General features: G+C 47.8%; 1 protein-coding gene across 4 annotated transcripts in view; it reads right to left on the bottom strand.

The window, feature by feature from the left end:
• Window positions 1-202: 202 nt before the first annotated feature.
• JADE1 (jade family PHD finger 1) overlaps window positions 203-19,006 on the bottom strand; it is a 64,736-nt gene continuing 45,932 nt past the window's right edge. For all 4 annotated transcript variants that reach the window (XM_045287381.1, XM_045287382.1, XM_045287380.1 and 1 more), the window contains exons 8-11: window positions 17,888-18,004; window positions 13,438-13,959; window positions 7,452-7,569; window positions 203-4,073 (exon numbers count right to left, since the gene is read on the bottom strand). In XM_045287381.1, coding sequence (XP_045143316.1) covers window positions 3,166-4,073; window positions 7,452-7,569; window positions 13,438-13,959; window positions 17,888-18,004 — 1,665 coding nt within the window. In that variant the 3' untranslated portion in view covers window positions 203-3,165. The remainder of the gene's footprint in view (window positions 4,074-7,451; window positions 7,570-13,437; window positions 13,960-17,887; window positions 18,005-19,006) is intronic.

Below are 19,006 nucleotides of genomic sequence, written 5' to 3'. Positions count from 1 at the left end.
CCTGGCCAAGGTCACACAACTGGTAAATTATAGCTCAGCATTTCAACTTGGCATCAAGCACCAAAATTGTGTTCTGGAAAGAGTTTCAGGTGTGAGAGATCAAAATTGTTGGCACGTTTCCTAGTCTCATCATCAGAGTGAGTCAAAGTTTCATCCATCTTTAAATATTTTACAAAAGCAAGTTTCAAGAGACACTTTGAAATGTATTGCAAAATGTACAGCATTTATTCACATACAGACAAAAAGGCACAAATTCTACTAAATAGTTCAACAAAAAAATACCGCTGTCCTCAACTAGTTTTATAAATACTTTCAAAAAGAGGATAGAAATAAATACAGGATTGGGCCATGTAATATAAAATAGTCATCTCTACATATACTTTGTTTAATTTTTGATTTTTAACTCTTCATGCACCTTTTTTTTTCAATTTTAGCTGAATGGACACCAAGCTAGGCACATAGTGAAAAATCCTCTGTACAAGGTTACAAATGTAATGACAAGTTTGTCCATTTCAAAATAATTAAAATTTGTACACAACACATATAACCCTTCATTTAAATTGTGTGTTTATAACCTAACAAATGACATTCCAGGCAACTTTACAAAAGTTTAACTAGCCTACATTTTGACATAATACATTGATCATCATCAAAGTTATTTCTTGGTCAGGATGCACAAGGAAAGATAAAGTTAAAGGGAGTGGGGGGAAGGGGGAAAAAAACAAAGCAAATGGTTGCATACTAACAGCACGCCGGTGGGTAGGCTGAGCTGGTTGCTGCTGGTGGCCAACCTCACAGAGTCCCCAACGTGGCATGAGACTGCCTCACAAAGCTATCATTAGCCTGTCAGAGAAACCGTGCTCTACACCATTTGCATTTCAAGCAGGAATAAAGTGTGGGCTTTTTAGTGTGTGTTTGTGCGCGCGTGTATGTGTTGTTTCTGTATGGGTTTTTATTATTGTTTGTTTTTTTGTGGTTTTGGGGGTTTTTTTTGGTTCAGCATAACTTGGAACGTTTGAAAGCTTTTCAACCTAAATGTGGGGGAAAAACAGGTAAGGCATTTATTTTATTTTATTTTTTTGCACAAAACTAGCATTCCTAATAGTGCAAATGAACTGAGACCTCTTAAAATGGTGAGAGGTCATATATTTACTAGAATTAATTTAGACTTTCTTTCTATGGCTTGACAAATTCTCCTCTATAAATCCTCCTCACCCAGAGCTGTTGCTGTAGTCAAAAGATAACTGTAGATAAGAACCCACTTTCTCCTGAATCCAGCCAGAGTTTTGCTCATATGCAAAGAGCAAAGTCTGAGTTTTAAATCAGGCTGTGAGTGAATGCACAACCTGGACTGATAAGAACCTTCTAATCTCGGCAGCAACAAGCTTATCTGGACAGCAGTCTTCCAAAATGAGCCCCGTCTCTCAAAAATAGTCCATCTAAAGACCCGGGTCATTCTTTCCCCTCCCCTGAATTAGCTACTAAAACGTACTCCAAAAGTGAAGACTTGCGCTGAAAATGCCATACATACAATGGGGACGCGTCAGATCTACTATTTGATCATCTGATAAAACTTGCATAGCAAGATGGAATTCAATACACCTTTTTTTGTTGTTAACAATCATCTGGAAGACTTGAAAGTTAACTACAGAACTCAAGCATTATTATTAAGTATCAGAATGTCCCTGCCATATGAAAACAGATGTATAACTGAATCGGGATCTGAATACCGATATTAACAAACTAAGGGGTAGTTTAGGGGAAGTTGGGCTTGTTCCAAGTGCCCATAACTCTAAATCTCATTGTTATAGAGCTTTCTTAAATTTGATCCACAACTACATTGAATGCCAAAGAAAATTAACAGGACCTTAACACCATCCACTGTCTTAATACATATGCACTACAATGAGTGCAAAAACATAACATTATACTCAAATTTAATGCTGAATTTATTATTGCTGATCACTTACTAGTTATTGCCATTTACAACGAGAAAGTCTCAGTTATGAATAAGCACTTAGATCTCTGTCACCAGAAAATTTATTCCAAGGTAGGCTTCAATCTCTCTCCTGCATAATCTGGTCAATGATTAGAGCTTATCGCAACTTATTGCCTTTCTATTGTTTTTCAAATACAACCTACTTTTTTTTCCCCGACTTTATTTTGTTTTCTTTCCTTAAAAAGACTCCATTCATGTCGGAAGCCCAGATTCCCCTACACATGCACTAGTGGTTGGCTCTGGGAAATCTGAGTCACCAGACTCGGGAATTTCATCACTTGATCTTGAATAGCCATTGTGTTGTTGGAAGCCAGTTGGCTGGGTATTTCCAATGGCCAGAGAAATTCCAAGTTGGCCCAAGGGGCAGTGGATAAAGAGGAGGAAAGTCGAGAAGCCTGGTAAAGATTGAGCCTCAGCTTTCCGCTCCCTCCTAGACAGAGCTGCTTGTGGCTTCCCTCCTCTCCAGTCCTCTACCCGCACCCACTCGAGGGACCGTGCGTTACAGGTACTCTCGTTCTCCTCACTGCACCAGCTCTATCCTGGCCCCTTCTGCTCTTCCCGTCAGGGCTATTTCTTTTGTTGCCCTTCCCCATCTGCTATATTTACACAAGAAATTTCCAAGAGTTACTGAAGCTTCAGAGCTGCTGCCTGTGCACTGTAACGTAACAAAACCAGCCTCCTGGGGGCAAAGTATACATATGATCTCAGGCTTGACCACAGTCAGTCCTAGAATATAAGTTGTATGGGCTATTGAATGATGCCATGAGGGTTTCTCAACAACCATGTTCGAAACCATACACATTCAGGTTAACTAATAGTTTGTGCTTTGGGAAGACTCCAGAGGGCAATAAAAACTCGCTGGGCTTAGAAGCCTTGCCCTCTTTAGAACGTATGTCATTCATTCATTCTCATTTTAGTGTTGAGTTCAGGTTCCAGTCCAAGCAGGGTCTTACAGTTACAATCTACTCTCCTGTTTCCTAACTGGTTGCTAATAACACAAATATCGCATAATGGTGTATAAATGATGGGGGGGTGGGAACCGGTCTGAATTGCAAGTAAATGTGTTTGTGTCGCTCAGGAGTAGCGGGTGGATTTCTGCGTGCCCATGGCATCAGCGGCCTCCTCTCGCAAACCCGACAACAAGCCCCAGTGCTTGCGCTGCACCATCACGATGCCAAGATGCTCCTCCTGATGATGTCTGTCCTGGTGCTCATAGTGCTGCGGGCATGCATACATTTCTTTTCGGACGCCTCACTCTCCGAGTCACTCATTTCTGCATCAGGGACATACCCGTCGTTCTCACGGTCGGGCTTTAATTTGCTTTTTGCCCTTTCCTTGGCTGGAACTCGCCCTAAGCCCAAGTATGGGTAGTCTGAGTGCTGGTGGCAGGCGCCCTCGTGGGCGTCCCCCTGCTGCTGCCGCTCCCCCTTCTTTGGAATCCGGAATCCGCCCCAGTTCTTCCCTGGGCTGGCAGGCGTTGTAGGCACTTTGACTGCAGTATGGTTATAGTTTACTTTGATTAAGGAGCCGTTACACTTGGGCACTACGTCCTTCCTGGCGCTGGGCGCCAACTGCCCCACTCCCGGCGAGGCGGTTCGTGTGTTGTCCGGATGCCTCTGGGACATATCTGTGGACCTGAGAGGCTTGTGGCTCTGTTTAAATGGTCTGTCCTTTAAATCTCCCTTTGCGAGATTACAATGAAATCGACCGTCTCTTCTTTTCCCGTGGTCTGGCATCACCACACCGTTTTTCTGTTGTGCTGCTATGATACGTGCTTCTGCAAAGCTCTTTTCAAAACTCAAAAAGCTCTCGGGGCCCACCACCCCGTCCCGTCTTCCACAGAGGTCTGGCTGCTTGAGCAGAGTTTTGCCTTCGCTCCCAGCGCTATTCTGCAAGGGATCGCGCTTGTGGGACTTTTTCAGCGAGTGAACCAAAGAAGTACCCATTTGTCTCCTGAAGAAGGCAGAATGCCACCTCAAGTCTTCAATCTTGGGAGCATCGGGACCCACAGAAGCACTGTTAAACAGAAGCATGCTTTCCAGTGAGGAAGAGGAGCAGGAGGAAGAAGGCACACCTGTAAGTATAAAAAGACAAAGAAAAATCACGGAAGTATATCCAAAAGAGTAAAATTCCGGATCCTCCACATGGCCCTATTTATATGCAAATTGCCTATCCAACTATACAACCTAATTCGCCTCACCAAGTTTATAATGCCCACCTTCCTTAAGAACCTGCAATTTGCACTCAACACGGGCAGCTGAAGTGTACGTAGTTGTTTCATAAAACACCATGCCCTCGAGCATTACATTTTCCTTCAAACTAAGTGATCTGGTGGTGCTGTGGATAAGACTTGGGCAGCTAACCTCAAGGCCGAGCGTTGCAAACCACCAGCCATGCTGGTGGTTTTTATTTGGAAGAAAAATAAGATTGTCTGCTCCCGTAATGATTTACTGTCTCAGAAAGACTGTCTCGGGTAGCTGAGTCAGACTTGCTGGCAGCGGGTTTGGTCTAGTCAGCAATCGCTGCTTCCTAAACCCCTCTACAGTATCACAGAGCAACAAGGTCTCCGTGGACTACAATTCACCATCTTGCCATCAGCCTCCCAAAGACCAGGAGTTGGGCCTCTCAAGTTTCTTGCTCCAAACAGTTCTCTCCCAGGGTTATAAATACATGTCAATATGTGAATTCATTAAAGCAAAATGTTTAAAATACTTCACATATAGTATCCCCCCCCCAAAAAAAGTTACTATTACACATAACCATAAAATTCTGTTTGTGGACGTCAAACAAATAGTCATTGAACTTGAATACCATAATCAATTGATATTCTTCAAACTTTCTGGATGCAAATCACAGTATGAGATAAATTTCACAGGGTAATCCAGTGAAGGGCTCCCTTCGTGAAGTAATCTTGGCCTTGGCCTTCCAGATAGTTTATAATCTGATTCACGTGTTTCAAATGCTGGTCCTGACCCACGGAATTCATCTCTCGCCCTCTAATGAGTGAGCCCACAGCCTGAAAAGCACTAGGTGAATTCCTGCCACACCGAGCTCATCAGAAAGGGCCTGTGTCTACAAGCGCGTTTCCAAACAGCAGTTTCCATTTCCAGGTTTCTGTCTTCTACAGAGCATGAGCCAGGAAGGCCAGGCTCAGCTCCCGGAGCATGAGACAGGAGCCTTTCATAGGAGACCTTCCAACTGAGCAAACCGGACGTTAGCTAGTGAGCATGTGCCTGTCATGGCCACAGGTGAGGGCTTTTTGCAGTCCGCTGGCTTGGAAACACCTGTTTTCTCAGGGGGTCGAGCCTTAAGGTCAATCATAAGACCAGAACTTAACACGTTTCTCAATCATCTAACACAGGATACCACGGAAGTCAGGAGACTGATGCCTTCTGAAATCGGACTTCTCTCTTCTTGAGATGCAGGCTCTGAAGAGCCCGATTCACGACTGCGGCCTCCTTTGAGAACTCACTCTGCTCAGAATCACACGGCATAGCTTAAATCACAGACCCCTAATGGCACACATACGTCACGGCCACCTGCTCCGCTTTGCTTGGAATCCTGTCTTACAAGGCAGGAGCTTGCCTTCAGGCATGAATAAGAACAAGAAAGGAATTTCTGAAGCTGAGAAAAGGAAAAGGGAGTGGGGTGGGGGCCATCCTAAAGCGCCTGGGCTCCTTGCCTGCAGCAGGCCACAGGAGGATGAATGGAGCTTTCCAGGCGATCATACCAAGTATGGTTCTGACACCGCACCGTGAAGGGAGGATTTGTGTTCTTCTTCAGAGCAGTAGCAGCACTTCTGAATGCAGCGCTGCGCTGTGGCTCTTACACAAACACTCCCGACCTTGTTAGTGATCCCACTCACTCACCCAAGCCAGAGCCTCAGCCAGGAGATGCAACAAGTTACCTGGACTACCCAGGAAGAGCCACTCCGAAGTGAAATCAGATGCAAGTGCTCTTTAGCACCTGTTTTTATACAGATAACCATTCCCTGCATAAGTCCTAGGGGCGCCTCCACAGGAGCAGCTTGCATGACTGAAGCAGGCAGCGGTTCCCCGCTGTGGCCCTTCCAAGTGGTCATTTGCTCAGAGACAAGAGAGTATTCAAGTACGGAAATTGAAGAGATGGATATTGACTTTAAAGCAAAAAATCGGAATGGAACTGTTTTTACAAAGGGCCCCCTACTTAGAAAAATGTATTTAAGAAAAAAGAAAAATGTATTTTTAAAGAAACAGCTGAACGCCAAACTCCTGCTAATGATAATAGCTTGAGAAATCTGGAGAACATTGAATCTTGAGAAAATAGCAGGGTAACATTATGAGTAAGCTGATGCTATTAAAACGAGGGTAACAGTTCCACAGTACCATTAGGGATGCCCTAATCGTTTAACATTTTCTTTTCTATTTGTTCAGCTGACCAAGTCAGCTCTAGTCACATATCTGGTTGGCTATTGATTGATTAGCCAGAAGTTGGATTGCAACATAGCAGGTTCTAACAATGTTTTCGTTGTTTCTAAGAGTCATAATTATCTAGGTACAGAGACCAAAAAGCTACAAAAGCAGAAAGTAAAAGTTTACTACCTAGATACAATCTGTGCACTGGGAATGTCGCAGCAAGTGCTGTAGCGGGCAGGCCGAGATGGGAGGCAGATTCATAGCCTTCCACTCAAATCCAGTCCCAGATCGACTTGGGTCCCGAGTGCATGATGCTGCCTGATCTTCCTCAACCGTTCTTCTTGGTGGTCCTTCTAAGACTTACATTCCAGTACTCATCATCACAGAATGCCCATGCTGAAAGACCTTGTAGAGGTGATGCTAGAACCTTGTTTATCAAATAACCTGGGTCCCTGTGAGGTTCAACAACTTGTCCAGCTCCGCCATCATTTCCCAAGACCGCTGTAAATGGTATCTGAGCATGGGTGTGTCTTCAAAAGCATCTTAAGATGTTTGCCACTACTTACAGGCAAAGCCAGACCCTTGGTCACCTCTCACTCTTTGTCAGTACTCCTTAATGGTATCAATTGCTTTGCCACACACAAAGGAGCTTCCAAAAAGCTCCTGGGGAATTTTCCATTGCCTTTTAATTCCATTTTTCCATGAACGTTTTGAGGCCCCCTACCCCACCCCCACAACAGTTCCAAGAAGTAGCCTGGGACATCTCAATTTAGCATCTGCAGATACTGAAACCCAGAAGACGTGTGAATAGGTGGCCTATCAATAGATACAGGATTCAACCCACATTTGAGACCAAATTCATAGGTCTCTCCCCTGTACCCGCAATGCCTCAAATGCCTAAAAATTTTCTTTAAATATGAAAGGCTGTACTTCTCAGATTCTTCTATAGAGCTGATCAAAGCAAGCATAAATCATTTTCCCCCTAGCAGAGTATTAGGTACTCTATAGCTCATAATCCCCTGCCTTAATATTTTGACCTATAAGAGCTTAATGCATACCTGAAATTTTTTCTTGCTCCAAGAGCTTAGTGTAAAGATTGAATATCTGTTCCTGGATTTTGCACACAGAGCGTTTAATCTTTTCCCTGCGAGTCACCATGTAAGTGAGGTTCCGAACCTAGAATGTAGAGCATAAAGATTCTAAGTAAGCATAACATTGCAACAGTACTTTGGTCTGGTCTGTTCTTAACCTGAGAGAAATCGGTCCTATCAGGGCCTTGTCAAGACATTTGAAAGCAAAATGTACTTTAAGCATTTTATTTCATCTCTAATTGTCTTTGGGGCTGGTAAGAGATTACACCATATGCCTCTCAGTTGAGGCGGCAGCAACACAGGAGGGGGTTAGATTGTGGGGGAACACACCCAGCCTCAGACCCATCCCAGCAAGTCCTCGGTCAGGACTTCCTCCTCCCTGTTGCCACAGGACTTTTGCTTTCCCACCCCTCCGTTTGATCTTCCCATTCCCTGCTGGCATCTGAGACCTTTGAGCAGTTCAGAGCCATGTCTGCCTCATGTTTATCGTTTATCGAGTGTCTTCTTAAAGTGGATCCGGGTCTGTGAAATGCCTGGAGCTAGTAAGTGGCTTATGGCTAGGGGCCTTGGGGAGGTGGGGGGAGCTCGTCATTGATTTACTACATCGGCATTCCAAGTGGCGAGGTTTCTGTCTGCTGCCACTTCAAAACCTGAGAAAGTCACATGGCTCTCGTCCCCATTCATTTGAAGACCCAAGTGCTGAGAACCCTATCTGCTGAGCACCCTCTGGGGACCCCTAGTACACACTCACTACCATACTGATCACTTAGGTTCACGCTCTTTCTTAAAACCACCTGTGATCAGTCAAGTCAGAAACAAAAAGAATTAGTCAATAAGCCGCCTTAATCCTTGTCCCCCAAAACTCTTCCCCATTGGCAAACCCGACTAAATTACAAGGGCCTCAGATACAAACGTCAAACGGCACACACAGAATATACAACTAAGCCTTTCCTCAGGAAGATGTAGACCAGTCTTCCCAAATTCTCAGTGGCAGTAGTGAATATTGACGGTGGATTCCCATGATCAGGACCTACTATGTGTGGATAACCTTTAAAAAAACCTCAAAACCCAGTCAGTCTATTGCCATCAAGTTGATTCGGGGCTCATAGCAATCCCACAGGGTTTCCAGTTATAATGCTTCCAGCAGCAGTCTGCTGCCTCTTCCTCCCTCAGAGTAGCTGATGGTTTCCAACCATTTGGTTCACAGCTTAGCTCTTTGCCCACTGTGGCAACAGGGCTCCTAAACCACAGCATGGCTACCAAGCACCAAACCAAATCTGCTGCCTGGGACTCGTGGGGAGCCGTTACAGAACTGCTCCATGGGGTGCTCTCGGCTGAAATCCTTATGGATGCAGACCTGACCTCTTTTCCACAGCATCCGCAGGTGAGTCCAAACCACCAACCATTACATTAGTCTTCAGGCCCAAACCATCTGGGGGACCTGAGTGACATGACCACTATCCTAAAAACCACATCTTTCCTTATGCTTGGGCAGTCCCTTCACCTGTGTAAATGGAAAAGGTTCTGAAGCTACCATTCTGCTTTTGGTAGGTGTACATCCATATGTATGAGACCCACACATTGGCTGATACGCAGCCACATCCTAAGTCCTTTGTGAGCCCTACCTAGCAATTTGAGGTGCTCCCCACCCAATGCCACCCCATGCTTGTCCTTGCACCGGGGCTGTGCTCAAGGGGTTCGTGGTAGCAAGCGAACAGAGGAATGAGAAACAGAATGGGTTTCTCCGTGCTTGGCTCTCCGTGCTACTGATTCTCCAGCTAACCCCGGAATGTGAACCCGGGCCTCTGGATCCTGCTTCCTGGACTACCACAATCTGTCTTTATTTCCGCATAGACTCCTTGTGCGACTAACACTTCTGTGACTTTAAAATTAAAGAATTGAAAAGAAACACTTCTCCGATCTCAGCATATTATTTTGGGGTCATTCGCCCCGGTGGAGGCATGTTCTTTGTCTGACACAGCCTCACCTACCCAGAAAAGTAGGTTTTTTTTATTTATAAAAGTTGTGAGCAGTCTGGGGATGGGGCTCACTACCAGACGATTGGATGAATGCTGCTCTGGCCAGCAGATTCGCAGATGAAGCCCAAAAAGGGGCAGACCTATATCCCACATCACAGAGCCAAAACTTCTGAAGAGCACTCGATGGCTTTTAAATAAGATGGGAATCTGACGTCTGCAAGTAGAGATGAAAATAAATCCTCTGGCTTCCTAGGAGTCTGCTGACTACTCATACTCCTGCCAGATATAAAGCAGGAAGACAGATCTCTTCCTTGAGATTTCCCAGGACACAGGGAAATCGGAACCTGCTAGTGAAATGTGGGATCGCTGCAACCATCCTACTGTCCGTCCTCTGCCACCTGGGCCTTCACTGCTAACTGGGGAGGTCTCCCTCCCCCATGCTCTCTGTTGAGAAATGGCTACACACAGCAAAAGAGCCAAGGTATTACTTAATTCTCCACGAATTTGCCCCTGAATGACCCAGTGCTCTGGCCATGCAGTGGAAGACTGAGTGCACCCTAACCCTTAAGTCCCTAAGGCTGGGACAACTGCTCTTCCAGGATGCCTCTTATCCGCAGGCTCCGTGGAGAACAGCGGTTCTCAACCTGTGGGTCGTGACCCCTTTGGGGGTTGAATGATAGTTTCACAGGGGTCACCCGATTCTTAACAGTAGCAAAATTAATTATGAAGTAGCAACGAAAATAATGTTATGGTTGGGGTCACCACAACACGAGGAACTGTATGAAAGGGTCACGGAGGCATTGGGAAGGTTGAGAACCCCTGGTGTAGAGGAACAGAGGCTCTACACCACACATGCCTCAAAGCCTATCTTGGCTGGCCCCATTGGTAGACTACTCAGCCAGCTTGCTCCCCCCTCCTCATCTTATGTCAGTTGCCAATTGGGAGGTAACCAAAGCAGCCAGTTCGTGGCTGGGTGTGTTCTCAGCCATGTTCAACCGGAGAGTCACCATTTCCCCAAAAGCAGTGGTGCCCAAACCGAAGCCGTCATCAGGAAGACCTAGGGAGCTGAAACACAGGTTGCTGGCTCCCCTGCCTTACCCGCCACCAGTTTCCAGGCCAGGAGGGGATGGGTCCAAGAACCTGTGTTTCTTTTAAGTTTCCTACTAAGGTAACCCTGTGCTGCCGGTTGGGGAATCACACTTTAATGGTGACTGCTCTAAGGAATCCAGAATGATCTCAGGTTTTCCTTGAGTCCCAGACTGTAACAGTGGAGCTTAAAGTGCCACCCCCACCCTTTTTTTTCTTCCAGAGAAGAGTTGTCCTCTCAGATTTTCAGAGGCCACCATGGCACCTAGTTGTGAGCAGAGCAGTCTCCAAGGCTAGTTCCCAGGAGCTGCTGGGGTAGCAAACCTTCGGCTGAGCCAGTACTCGTTTGCAGCACTTACATGTTCAGGGGAAGAGTCCCCGCCCAGAGAGCCGAGAGGCAGCCCTGGGAACTTGATGTGGCCACTGCCACACCAGCTGACACATCTTTGGAAAGGACTGTAAACCATGTCTGTCCTCTAACTTTCTGATCAGGACTGGAACACGGGTGTGCAAGGCTCCAGGGTGTGTATTCGCAGGAAGGAGCAATGACTATTATCTTTCATTGGGGTTGTTTGCATTTCTAATGAAGGCTACTTGTTTGCTAGTTTAGGAGTGATTATATGCCTTGATTAGAGTCATGTGTTAAGCTCATTCTTAGGCTGAATAGCGCCTTGAAATGCCATTACGCGAATTAGGCGGAACTCAAACTTACTTGAGAAGTTATATGTAGACCCCCTACCCTAATGAGCCTTTGGCCTGAAATACTTTTTGTTTATAATTACAAAGACTCATGCAACCTTTCTGCAAAGAATTTTTTTCTTTTTTTTTAAATTTTATTTTATTTTAAGCTTCCACCACCACACATGCCTCTTGGTAGATTTTTTTAAAACATTTTTTTCACTATAATTAGCTTGTTTTAAAACCACCCCCCAAATTCCCTCAAATCTCTTAGGCTCTTTAAAAAAATGTAAGGAAAGCCAACACACACACACAAACACACACACACACACACACACAAATCCTATTTATTCCCCTTTCTCATACATCAGTGGTATCATTCTACTTAACAAGCAACAGTCATGACTGCAAAAAAATGTTTAGAATTTAATCGTCAATGTGTGTTAATCTGAGTAACTTAAGCACAGAAAAGAGTTAGTACACCACAAGCATTTTCTACACTTTTATTAATTGTGGTGATTGTGAGACAAACACAGTCCAAACATTAGACTTCTCTTCCTCCCTCCCAAGGACTACCTGACTCCATAGCTCATACAACCCAATTACAGCTGTTGTCGGGTTGGGATAATGGCTTCTCAACAGGATTCCACTGTATCCTGAATCCCTTTCTCATTTCTTAGCAAAAATGCCACACAAACATGGTTGAGAGAAACAAAGTCTTCTTTACACTCACCACCAGGGGGCGGATGGGAGCACAACACCTCACAAACCCTTATTCCAAAGGCAGCTGGAGTCTCAGCCTGAATTGCCCACCTTCCCCACTAAAGGATCTCTAATTAGCTCTTAAAAACACTCTCCCTTCTATGCCATCTCTAACAGGGACAGACAGGTCTGTGAGATCGGGATGCCTTGGTTCAATACTTCTCCAGTTTCTCTCTTCTTTACTCGTCTCCAATCACCCGTGAGTCCACTCCACTCCCAGGCAGGTGAATCACTACCCACTAATAATTAGTTGCACAGGAGAAGTGTTAACTGTTTCAGGCCACTTGGGTGCCTTTCAGTGCATGCTGCTTCAGGCCAGAACGCCTCAGTCCCACCTACTGTGCACTAATGAACTTAAAGGTAGCCAGCAGTCAGGGGAGTTAAGAGGAGTGAAAGCAGAAGGTGCTAGAAGATGGCATCCCCAATTAGCAAGCCATAGTCAGAAACTACCAAGGGGGAGCCTGAGGCCCTGGGGGCAAAGCAGCCCACTAGTAATTATTCCTGTATCTGGGAGGGAGGTCCAGGCGACTGGGACTCTAACTAAAGGTAACGAGACTGGGGGAGCCACAAAGCAGCAAACCTGCTGGAGGAAGTGCCATCAGCTGGCGCTCCAGCAGCCAATGGCCACTAATATTCAGCAGTCCAGTAGTGTAATAACACGAGATCTGTGGTGTGCCGAGCATTGCTGGGGCTCCTCAGACAGCCCTGGGGCTCCAGTGCAGTGGGAATCCCACCCCATACCTGCCCAGGCACAGACAGACACACACACACACACACACACACACACACACACACACACAGCCTCAGTGACAACTTAGCACCTGGCTGCCAGGAGTGTCTTCTGTAACAGAGATGCATGTGTTTGAAGTTCATGCACTCACACAGCACCCATACACTGCTCTGCTCCGTGACAGCACTGGGAATGGCCGATAGTTAGCCAAGACACGAAGGCGGTGGCAGGAGGCAGAGCTTGCTCAGTGTAAGGAGCCCAGTGCCAGCACCTAGAAAGTATTGCCCCAAATCGAACAAGAGACTTTCCTATCTCTGCCACCCCCCCATATAAAATCCACGCTAATTTTCTAACTCAGGTTGTAAACAATGCTGCGTGCCAATGTCTTTGGCCTTTTTCCTAGGGCTCAGCTCCTTCTAGCTGGAGAAGGCAAGTGGGGGGAGAGAGAGAGACACATCCTGTTTAATCTTGCAGAAGAACAATAAGGATTAATGAGAAAGTTTTTTTAAAACCCGAGAAACTCCCCCCTCTGTAGCAGTCTTGCACATAAGTACAATGCGTTTCCCAGCCCATAATTAGGTGTAACCGACACAACCTCATGCTCAGTATGTACACGGGTCTGAGAGTAAATGAAACTGGCTAGCATGTCTTGCTCTGGGCAAGCGTCCTTGCCATCTTCTTCTCTAAGTCACTATAAGGTGTCAGTGTCAATCATTACCCTCTCCAGGTCCTGCCGCAAGTGAGTGAACAGCTGCAGCCTCCTAAACAAGACATCCTGCTCCCGCTTCGCTAGATTGTCCTCTTCGTCTTTCTTTGGAGTGATCAGGGGCTTGTTGAAGTTGACCTTCCTCTTCAACTTCCAGTACTGGTATAGGAAATCCACCACTTCCTCGGGCAGCCGCAGAGCGTGGGCGACATCCAGCAGGTTGACGAAGGTGTAGAACTCGTCCTCCAGCTGCTGCAGCTTCTGCTTACGAACACTCACCCGGTGGGCCTCCTCCCGATTCTGCTCCAGGCTGGCAAAGGGCTCCAGAGAGTTCCGGGGGGAACACTCAGGGGCCCCGTTCTCTTGAGCAGCCCCCTCGCCCCGACCCTCCTCGGGTTTCCTGTGTGAGCTGTGCTTCGGGCAGTAGGACTTGAACTTGACTTCGTCATTCTCTGCCAAGATGGTCTTCATCTCCAGGCCACGGTCAAAAGCACAGGTCACATGGAAGGCTGTGCGGCAGTTCTTCACGGAGCACTGGAAGCACATGAGAGAACAAGAGGGAAGACCATTACAGGGTGACCACACGCAAAGAACCTCGGTGCTGGGCACCTTTCCACCCCCACATGTGCACAAAGATCCTTCCCTCAGAGGGACAGTTTACCCGACGGGCCCTAGTAAGACCATGTGCTAAGTCAGATGAGGTTTGAAATGAGTACTCTCCAGCTGAACATGTGCATGTACCAAACCTTGTCAAATTCCCTCGCAGATAACACTAATGCATATTTAACATGGCACTCCGGACATACATGCGGTCCATGTGAGGCTTAAGGCCGAGACATCCATTTGGGGGGTTTGTTTTGTTTTTTCAGAGTCGAGCTCTTTCAGCGCTTGCTGGAAGCGCTACTGGCACAGAGGTGGAATGATGTGGGGGGAGGAGGCCGTCTGTTCCTGTGCACGTGACAGGCTAGGGTGCCCTCTGACCAATAGGGCTGTCCTGTGACGCTAGATTTGACTCAGTAAGCCAGTTAGTGTTGATATAAAAAGCATGAAGAACAACTTTGAATCCACGTTTTAAAAAGAACAAGAGCCTTCATTCTTTCTCCCTAGCCAAGACGAGCCCGAAACAAGTGGGAAAATAAATGGTACACTTGGCTGGAAACAGCACCCATGGGCACAGCTGGGAGGGTGAAAAAAGGAAACGAAGGGGAGGTGAGCAGAATCAGGACAGGGCGGCCAGTGACGCAGGGCGGCCCGGAGCACGGGCCCTCCGCTGCACACCCTCCGCTGCTGGCTGCTCTGGTGTCATTTGGGCTGAGAAAAGAGGCTGCAGAAAGTGAGAGACCCACTTCCCGTGGTAGCCAGAGGTCACCCCGGAGGCCAGGCATCGTAAAGCTGCACTTCCCCTCCTCGCTAAACACCTCCACTCCGAGCACTGCTTAATCAGAGCTGGAATTGAGTGCCTTTGATCCGGATGACAAGCAGAGACCGGCAAGCCAAAGGCCTGGCTGAGAGAGGTGATTAACTTCTCCCTGACTGATCTTGCTGAGCGAATCCCTGGAAGGAGGCTCCTGGTGGTGACTGAAGCCAGTCCCTTAAAAGCAGAGCTGTATTGTGTGAGGCCAAACGGTCCCCAAACGGTCCCCTGGGCAAGCCACGGCTGCCGTCGCCGAGAGGAACAAAATCCAGTGGCTCTAAGCCAAAGCTCAAAGCTTAATTAAACTCATTCAACAGACCCGGAATCGCATATCCGCCAATGGCAGAGGCTGGAGCTGGGGCCTTTCCCCCTGATCGTGTTTAGTATTTAAGAGGTGACACTCTGCCAGCTGCGATGCCCTCCCTCCATTATTATGAGGTTCTCTCTGACTCAGGAGTGGCGAGAAAAGTCCTTTTCCCTCGACCACTCCCCCCACTACAAACACCTAAAAGCACAGGAACTAACACAAATCTGTAACTTTATCTATACCTAACCTCACTTCCAAAAAAACGTGAAGTCGGCCTTGGTGGCAGAGCATGCGTGTGTACACACACACACACACACACACACACACACTCTCTCTCTCTCTCCTGGAAACACAAAGCAGCCCGCACGAGGCAACATGGGAACAAGTGACTGCGTCGCTCTCCGGCTCTGGCGTCAACGACCCTTCCCTCTGACCTTAGAGAGAAACGAGCTGCGGGGCGATATTTACACAGGATTTTGAAAGGGCGCCACATGGCCTTCCGCTGGGTTCTCCTCTTCAGGTTGACTCAGCAAACAGATGTTACAGAAACGTGAACCAGAGCCTTCACAGCTGCAGACGTTTCAGAGAGGAGGTCTTTAATAAAAACCAACCCATTCTGTAAAGATATGAGAAGAAGTCACCCGCCTCTCCGGGCCTCCTCTTCAAATGACTGTTCTGGGGAAAAGAGGCCATTAGCTCATCTCTCTTCAAAAGAGAAATAAAGACGCCACTCACCCACCCCTTTCAGAGACCAATGGAGGACGAGGGCTGACTGGCCGGGGAGAGGGAATCAATTCAGTCCTCAAGAGAACCTCAGGTAAATTGGAAACAATCATTTCCATGTTCCTTGATCTGCTAGCTTCCTTCCTACAAGTACACACACACACACACACACACACACTTATACACACCCATCACAAATGCCTTTCCTTTTATTTTTGGCTTTTAGATTTCAAAGCCATACCTGACGACTTCCGCCATTCTCCTTCCTCAATCCAACTCTGAGCCTGGAGGGCTTTGGTTTTTGCCATATTTTAAAGAAATTCTACTCATGCACACCCCCCCAAAAAAACAGCCTTCATTCTCTTCAAGTGTCCCCCAACCAAGTGTCCCACTTGTCATCGTGTCCTACCCTCTGAACAGCTGTCATGTTTGGATTCTTGGACACAGGCAGCAGTGATACCAACACCCACCAATTGGTGGGCACCTGACCAAAAGAAGTTTGTGCCTGCCATGGCACAAACTGAGCATGCAGATGAGGTCATGTCCTTAAAGCCCACCACAGAGGGTTTGCGCATGCTCATGAAGCGTGTGTCTGTGCACAGCTATTTTACTTTCGGCCAGGCTGCCCCAATGCCTCCGCTAAGAACGGGATGCAGAAACTGAGGCACAGCCCACGGCCCTGTCCGGTACCTCCAACAAGAAAGGCCGGTAGGGCCAATGCGAGAGTAGTAGTTCACAGGGAGATCTGGTGAGTGAGCAGAGTTTCAGGCCTCTCAAACCACGACTGCATGGCAATAGGTGAGACCCAGAAATTAACTCTGGTGAGTAGGGTTTAAACATGAACGAACAGACAGCAAGGCATCTGCAATGCCTCCTCCTCTCTGCCGACTTCATACGTGCCTCCATATGTGGACGTAGAAAATGCCTGCAAATTTTCACAGAGAAGCTTGCTCCTTGCTCCCTCCCACGCACACACTACTTGTCCTCTCACATCGTGGTGACAGAGAACCAGATAATCAAATTGTGTTCAGGTAACACCAGAGCCCGCCTATCTGCCTATCTGCCTCTCTACCCAGTCATATCTGTCTTGGAAGAAGTATAGCTAGAGTGCTCTGTAGAGACGAGGATAGCAGCAAAGCTTCATCACACATACTGTGGACATGTCGTCAGGAGAGACCAGTCCCTGGAGAAGGAAGTCTTGCTTGGTAAGGTGAGGGGCAGGGAAAAGGAGGAAGGCTCTCAGTGAGATGGTGTGACACCATGGCTGCACTGAGGGGCTAGAGCATCGGAACCATTCTGAGGACAAATGTACAAATGTGCTTGACACAAGGGATGGAAGGATGGAGGGGTGGTGATAAGAGTTTACGAGCCCCCAATAAAATGCTTTAAAAAAAAAAAGAAGAAGAATCATTCTGAGGATGGCGTCAGGCAGGCCAGCGTTCCTTTGTGTTGTGCATAGGGTCACTCTGGGGTGGAACCAACCAACAGGATGGCACCTAGCAACCACCACACCCAGCCAGCGCTCCAAGGAGCCTGCGTCTTCATAAACACAGAAGAACCTGCATGCCAGCTGACTGCCAGCAGGAGTACCCACGGCTGCTGGTCTGCAGCTGCACACCTGTAGCACGCAGGCGAGTGAGGGCCAACCTGCAGGTCTCATGTGAAGGAGTAAATGGAAGGATCTCTCCTTCCCAGACAGTGCCTGTTTGTGGTGCTGGTGCCAGGCTCGGGCACAGAGTGGGGACTGGACACAAATGAAAGAGCCCCACAGCTTGGCCAGACTTGGGAGTTTCGCTGTGACTACGACAGCCTGGGCTCCAGTGACACTGAGAGCACTCACCCAGCTGAAGGCGTCTGCACCAGGCTGGGGTCAGCGCAGTGGAAGCGCAGGAGGCTGTCCAATTCGCAGCCTGCTTCCCAGGCTGTCGCCCCAGCTCCACGCCCGCCCTGCGACAGGCAGTTCAGAGCCCACGCTCATCGTGCTCCCAGAGGCAGAGCAGGCCACGGAGGCCAATTACCTGTATGGAGGCCCCAAACTTCTCACTGCAGAGGCTGCACACGAGCGCCCACCGGCTGCTGGGGATGTGGGACACCTTGGTGATGGGCTCCATCTTCTCGGGGCTGCCAATGCTCACCTAGAGGTCCAAGACAGGGGAGCAGGGGCTGTCAGAGGCTAAGAATGCAGAGCAGAAAGTTATACATCAGGAGTCCTCAAACTTTTTTAATGGGGCCAGTTCACTGTCCCTCAGACCGTTGGAGGGCCGGACTACAGGTTAAAAAAAAACTATGAACAAATTCCTATGCACACTGGACAAGTCGGCTAAGCAGGGCAGGCAGCAGCAACAAAAACACCCGGTGGGCTGGATAAATGCCCTCCGCGGGCCGCAGTTTGAGGAACCTGTTATAGATTCACTATGTTGTCAGATTCCCTCTACTGCACAAGTGGCAGGGGATGCTAAGCCTCTGAGAACGAGTGAATCCCTACTTCAGGAGGACCAGGAGAGGCCAGGGGCCCAGCACAGCCCACACAGCAAGAGAACCACAGCACTCAGTCTTCCTGCCTGTGGCCTCTATGCACACGGCTATCTGTCCAACGCAGGCATCCTCGCTCCTGGGGACACCCACATAACCAAATCTTCGCCCTTCAATATGCACTCCTCACCCAAATGGCAGTGCAAGGTAGTGCCACCTCCTGTAACTTCTGGCCCACAAGGAAGTAGTCAAGGCTAAAAGTATAATCCTAAGTATGTTTGAACAGGTTTGTCAACAAATGGAGGAAGTGTCTCTTTAAATCTCTCACGAGAGAGAACCATTCTCTTCAGTCAGAAAACTGCAGCCAAAGTGGGAAATGACCAAGGTACTGAGGTGTCTCTCGGCCCTTTGCCCAGGTCACTGAACTGCAGCACCCTGCCCAGGCTGAGCCATGAGACTGCCACCACCAAGACTCGAATCGTGGCTGCCTCTCCTCCGCCCCGAACCCAACCATCCCTGTGTCTTTTCCCTCGGGAGGAAAAGACCCAGCAGCAAAATCACACACCCCAAAATGCTGACATTTGAATCGCAAATGATATTCTCAAAGTGAGCCAGGCAAATTAAATTAGTCAAGGTCTGGGCCTTGACAGGAATTAGAGCAGACC

Source organism: Echinops telfairi, unplaced genomic scaffold (genome assembly GCF_000313985.2).
Source record: "Echinops telfairi isolate 266 unplaced genomic scaffold, ASM31398v2 ScPeMD7_14;HRSCAF=57, whole genome shotgun sequence".
NCBI lineage: Eukaryota > Metazoa > Chordata > Mammalia > Afrosoricida > Tenrecidae > Echinops > Echinops telfairi.
This window is presented reverse-complemented; position numbering and strand designations above follow the sequence as displayed.